The 5,067-nt window shown below is 29.8% G+C and overlaps 1 protein-coding gene across 1 annotated transcript; it reads left to right on the top strand.

Annotated features, from left to right (window-relative positions):
* Window positions 1–1,964: 1,964 nt before the first annotated feature.
* LOC106752471 (peroxidase P7) lies at window positions 1,965–3,821 on the top strand. The gene is made up of 3 exons (XM_014634155.2): window positions 1,965–2,180; window positions 2,765–2,959; window positions 3,044–3,821. The coding sequence occupies exons 1-3, from the start codon at window positions 1,965–1,967 to the stop codon at window positions 3,602–3,604; spliced, it is 972 nt and encodes a 323-aa protein (XP_014489641.1). The 3' UTR covers window positions 3,605–3,821.
* The last annotated feature ends 1,246 nt before the right edge of the window (window positions 3,822–5,067 follow it).

The raw sequence follows: 5,067 nt of genomic DNA, 5'->3' as shown, positions 1-5,067 counted from the left end.
AAACATTATAGATTTTAAATTTACATAAAAACTAAAAATCAAGATTTTAATTTCATTTAAAAGCTGAAAAATTTAAAATCTATATAAATCTGTAAAAAAAAAAACCAAACTTGGTATGACTTGTTTTTAACCTTCTGAGTCTATCCCTTCTTCTCTCTCTTTTTTTTTCTCTTACATATAATTAATGAATAATGATATTTAGACAACATTTGAACATTGATTACGTGTCAATATGTGATTGGTCAAAATAATGTTTATAATTATTATTATTGATTTTGGAGTAATTTTTGACCAATCACATATTGACACGTAATCCATGTTCAAATGTTGTCAAAAAAATATTGTCTAAATATCATTATCTATAATTATTGGTTAGGAAGTGTATTTTCCTTCTTTTCTTTTTCTAGTTTGTTTTTCTTCTTTATATTTATGTTTATGTTGATCTTTTAATGGACACAAAATAGTTTGTGTGACCAAATCTAGATTTATACTAAGAATATTTTTTTTATCGGTAAAGAATTTTAATTAAATAGAGTAATTGGAATTTCTAATCGATATACAAAAAAGCTGAGAGGCCTTAATGAAAACAAAAAAGCTCAGCATTTTACATCACATCCATCAATTTGGTATACTTTACACAACACTTTAACCATACTTCCTTACCAAGTTCTAGCTTCATACCAACAGAGCTATCATTAAATGTACATATATATATATATATATATATATATATATATATATATATATATATATATATATATATATATATATATATATATATATATATATATATATCCAAAAATGGTTTCTTAGTCATTCACTTTAAATTGACCATTTGTACATTTTTCCTAAGACGACTATAATTTTTGGCAACATACGTTGGAGATGCTTGATTATGATTTTTAGAAATCTTACATCGATCATGATTGTAGTCACAAGTTTAAAATATATATGTCTTTAAGGAAATGAGTTAGAGATTCCATATTTATTAAAGATGAAAAAAGTTTTATAATATATAAGGAAATATAAATTATTTTATAAGCTGATTTTATGGGATGAAATTAAGTTTAAAATTAATTTATTAATAAATTATTAATTCATTTTGTTCTAAAAATAATATAATTTGGAAGAGTGAAAGGTATGCTTAGATGAGTGTTAAAGATCAATAATGTAGAGATTTGCATGAGGAAAAAATAATTTATTTGAACAAATATTTTCTTATACGCAATTGAAACCGTAACATATATTAAAAAAACAAATGTTTACCAATCAATTTGCTATATATGAAGTATGCAGGTTTCGGTAAAAAGAAAAGAAAAATTCTGCTTATGGCACTTGGTGGTTTGGTTAATATGTTATAATTATCTTGTGATGGTGTCTTTATCCTTATATTTTAGACTTGTGTATAGATTTGGATTTGTTACCTCTCATATATTATATGTATTGTTGCTGACAAAAAATGAAAATATATATAAAACTATAATATCTGAGTTATCCCAAGTGATATGAGGTTAAACAAGAAATGAAATTTAGATAAGATTGTGAAATTTGAGCCTAAGTTAGTTTTGTATTTATATATTAAGTTGAAATATAAAATATGAAGTTAAATAGAAAGACAAAGAATTTTGCAGTCTTTAAATGGATTTTGGTGCTTCAATTAAAATATATTTAAATATATGAAAGAATTTCACTGATCGTGTATAATAATAGTTGTTTAATTCCATTTTCATAGATAAACACAGCGTGAAACATGTAACATCTCTTGACTTGATGTTTGTAGCCAACGTGGCCGGGGCAATGTTATGCACATCCAGTTGTATCATGTATAAAATATTAGATAAATAGCTAGTTGAAGCACTAAATAATGAATTTTGATGAATACCTTATTGCTACTTCCTTGTATATAAATGATACCCTAGCCAAAACAAGAATAACTAAGTTGAAAGAAGGGTAAGAGCACAACAATGGCTTCTATTAGCCAATCCCTGCTTGTGCTTGTTCTAGCCACTTTCCTCACATTTATGGTCCCTTCCAATGCACACCTCAGTGCTAATTTCTATGACAAAGTTTGTCCCAAGGCATTACCAATCATAAGATCAGTTGTTCAGCGAGCAATTAGTCGTGAACAACGCATTGGAGCATCACTGCTGCGTCTGCATTTCCATGACTGCTTTGTTAATGTAAGTTATCATATTAAATTAAGAAAAATAATATTTTAACATTAATTTTTTGACACCATTTTGACAGTGCTCACGTGTCAAAATGTGGTTGGACGATTTTAAATTAAAAAAGAAAACTTTGGTTTTTCTTTTCCAAATATACTATTGTCTCAGTTTTTTTAAGGAAAATGATATTTTGACATCATTTTTTGACACTATTTTGACACTGCACACGTGTCCAAATGTGATTGGACGATTTCAAATTAAAAAAACAAACTTTGGTTTTTCTCTTCCAAATATACCCTTGTCTCAACTTTTTTAATTTGAAATCGTCCAATCACATTTTGACACGTGTGTAGTGCCAAAATGGTATCAAAAAATGGTGTTAAAATATCATTTTTCTTTTTTTAATTTGAAATCGTCCAACCACATTTTGACAACACATGTGCAGCGTCAAAATTGTGTTAAAATATCATTTTCCTTAACTTAAAAGATGGATTCTTTCAGTTGGACATTTTTTTACAAGCATTATTTCAAGACATGGAACATGGATGTCACTTTCCATTTCTATATTGTTACTGATTATATGTTGAATGGTTACACAGGGATGTGATGGATCAGTTCTGTTAGATGACACAAGGAACTTCACAGGCGAGAAAACAGCCCTACCAAATCTAAACTCCATAAGAGGGTTTGAAGTGGTTGATGAGATTAAGGAAGCAGTTGACAAAGCTTGCAAAGGCCATGTCGTTTCATGTGCTGATATCTTAGCAACAGCTGCTCGAGATTCTGTCGCCATCGTAAGCATATATTATAGTTTATAGTTCATTGATGGTTTATATTAAGCTCTTAAAAAGTATCAAAATTTTGTGTTGCTATAACAGTTGGGAGGTCGAAACCTATGGTACTCTGTATTACTAGGCAGAAGAGACGCAAGAACTGCAAGCAAAGATGCTGCAAACACCAACCTTCCCGCTCCATTTTTCAGCTTCTCACAGCTTCTCAGAAGTTTCAAATCTCACGGAATGAACCTCAAGGATTTAGTGGCACTCTCTGGAGGGCACACCATAGGGTTTGCAAGGTGTAGCACCTTCAGAGACCGCATCTACAACGACACCAACATTAACCCTACTTTTGCAGCGTCTTTGCGCAGAACATGCCCTAGAGTTGGTGGTGATAGCAACTTGGCTCCATTGGACCCAACCCCTGAAAATGTTGACACTTCATACTTCAAGGAATTGCTCTGCAAAAAGGGTCTCCTTCACTCTGACCAAGAACTCTATAAGGGGGATGACAGTGAGAGTGACAAGCTGGTGAAGCTTTATAGCATGAACCCTTTCGCATTTGCTAACGATTTTAAGGCTTCCATGATCAAGATGGGGAACTTGAAGCCTCTCACCGGCAGAAAGGGAGAGATCAGACGCAATTGCAGAAGGGTTAACTAATGCTGCATCCATCTTTCTGTGATAAAGATTCAAAGATTGAGAAATTGTTATTATAATATGTCATGCGTGTGTGTTTTTAAACTGTCTGAGATTATGTTTTTTTATGTTTTCTTCTTGTTAAGATTAACGTGTTAGGTTCAAAGATTTGAACCATAAACAAACCTTCTAAATTTATGCAACAATTTGTACTTTCTGAATTCGTGCAGAGTGAATCACCGCAAGATTTTTTAAATTTTGCTATTCGATCCAACTAAAATAATTGATGCTGACTTGTTGAAAGTAAGCATGCATTATTTATATACTCATTTTGTATTTAAAACTGTAATAGTATAAATATTAAATTATAATTTCATAAATATTATATGAAATAGTATAAATATGTATGTATTTGTAGATTTAAGAAAGAGAATAAATAAGAGCATGCTTGCTCTTATGAACAATACTATTGTTTTGAAATAATTATTTTAATAATATATATAGTAACTAACGTACACTACTTAACAATAAATGAGTTACATTATGTTTACTTGTTTCTCTCAACTTTTAATCTCTCCGTATTATGCGCAATTTACCAGCGGGTATACACTCATCTTCACTATATATGGATCCAATCATAAGCTTAATTTTAGGTCAAACATTGAAAGTTTAAGAAATATTTACTGTCATCTTTTGGCCTGCAACATAAAATAATGGAATCTTGCTATCATATAAGCGCCTAATTATTATTATTAAATCATTATTATATCTGGTATAATTGTGAAAGAATGTACAGAAAATAACTGTATTAATTATTTGGAGCTGGTCTACTCCTAAAGTAACTAGGATTATTATTTTCTTTGAATAATTATCATCTAATTGACAGAGTAAGTATAGTGAATAGGAGATGCATGTTGTCAATACCTACCCAATATTAATTATTGCATGTTACATACTCACAATTTAGTTACATGTAATGTTTTTCGTTCATCTTATATAGACAAACCAGAATACAACAAATAAATAACAAAGCAAATCCCAAAGGGTATCCATATTCTCACCCATGGCAACTTACCCACAGCAACATAAACCCTAAGCGTACCCACAGTAATTACAGCAACTTAACCCTAAACTCACCGACAGCAACTCACAAATCATGTATTAGCAGACAGTTGTGACAGAATACTTTTAGGAAATTCCTACTACCTTAAACGATAACAAATTCATTTATTTCCATTCGAGAATGAATTGAAATTAAATGAATATTATATATTTAGTCACCAAGGTTCGCCTACACAAACGGGGAGTTGTTAGAGATATCATTAATTCAATGCCAATGTAATAGCTTTTCTTTTTATATACTTATATTCCAATAAAAATTTATATGCGTGCATGCATATAGTGTTGACTTTTGAAGTAATCATCATAGTTGAATATATATATATATATATATATATATATATATATATATATATATATATATATAT

Source organism: Vigna radiata, unplaced genomic scaffold, assembly GCF_000741045.1.
Source record: "Vigna radiata var. radiata cultivar VC1973A unplaced genomic scaffold, Vradiata_ver6 scaffold_158, whole genome shotgun sequence".
Taxonomy (NCBI): domain Eukaryota; kingdom Viridiplantae; phylum Streptophyta; class Magnoliopsida; order Fabales; family Fabaceae; genus Vigna; species Vigna radiata.
The sequence above is the reverse complement of the archived record's forward strand: the minus strand, read 5'-3'. Positions and strand labels throughout refer to the sequence as shown.

Bases quoted from the DNA above. Each gene is read 5' to 3' on its own strand.
- LOC106752471 (XM_014634155.2), top strand. From the start codon at position 1,965: ATGGCTTCTATTAGCCAATCCCTGCTTGTGCTTGTTCTAGCCACTTTC. The intron at 2,181-2,764 runs GTAAGTTATCAT...ATGGTTACACAG, and splicing joins TCCATGACTGCTTTGTTAAT to GGATGTGATGGATCAGTTCT. The intron at 2,960-3,043 runs GTAAGCATATAT...TTGCTATAACAG, and splicing joins CTCGAGATTCTGTCGCCATC to TTGGGAGGTCGAAACCTATG.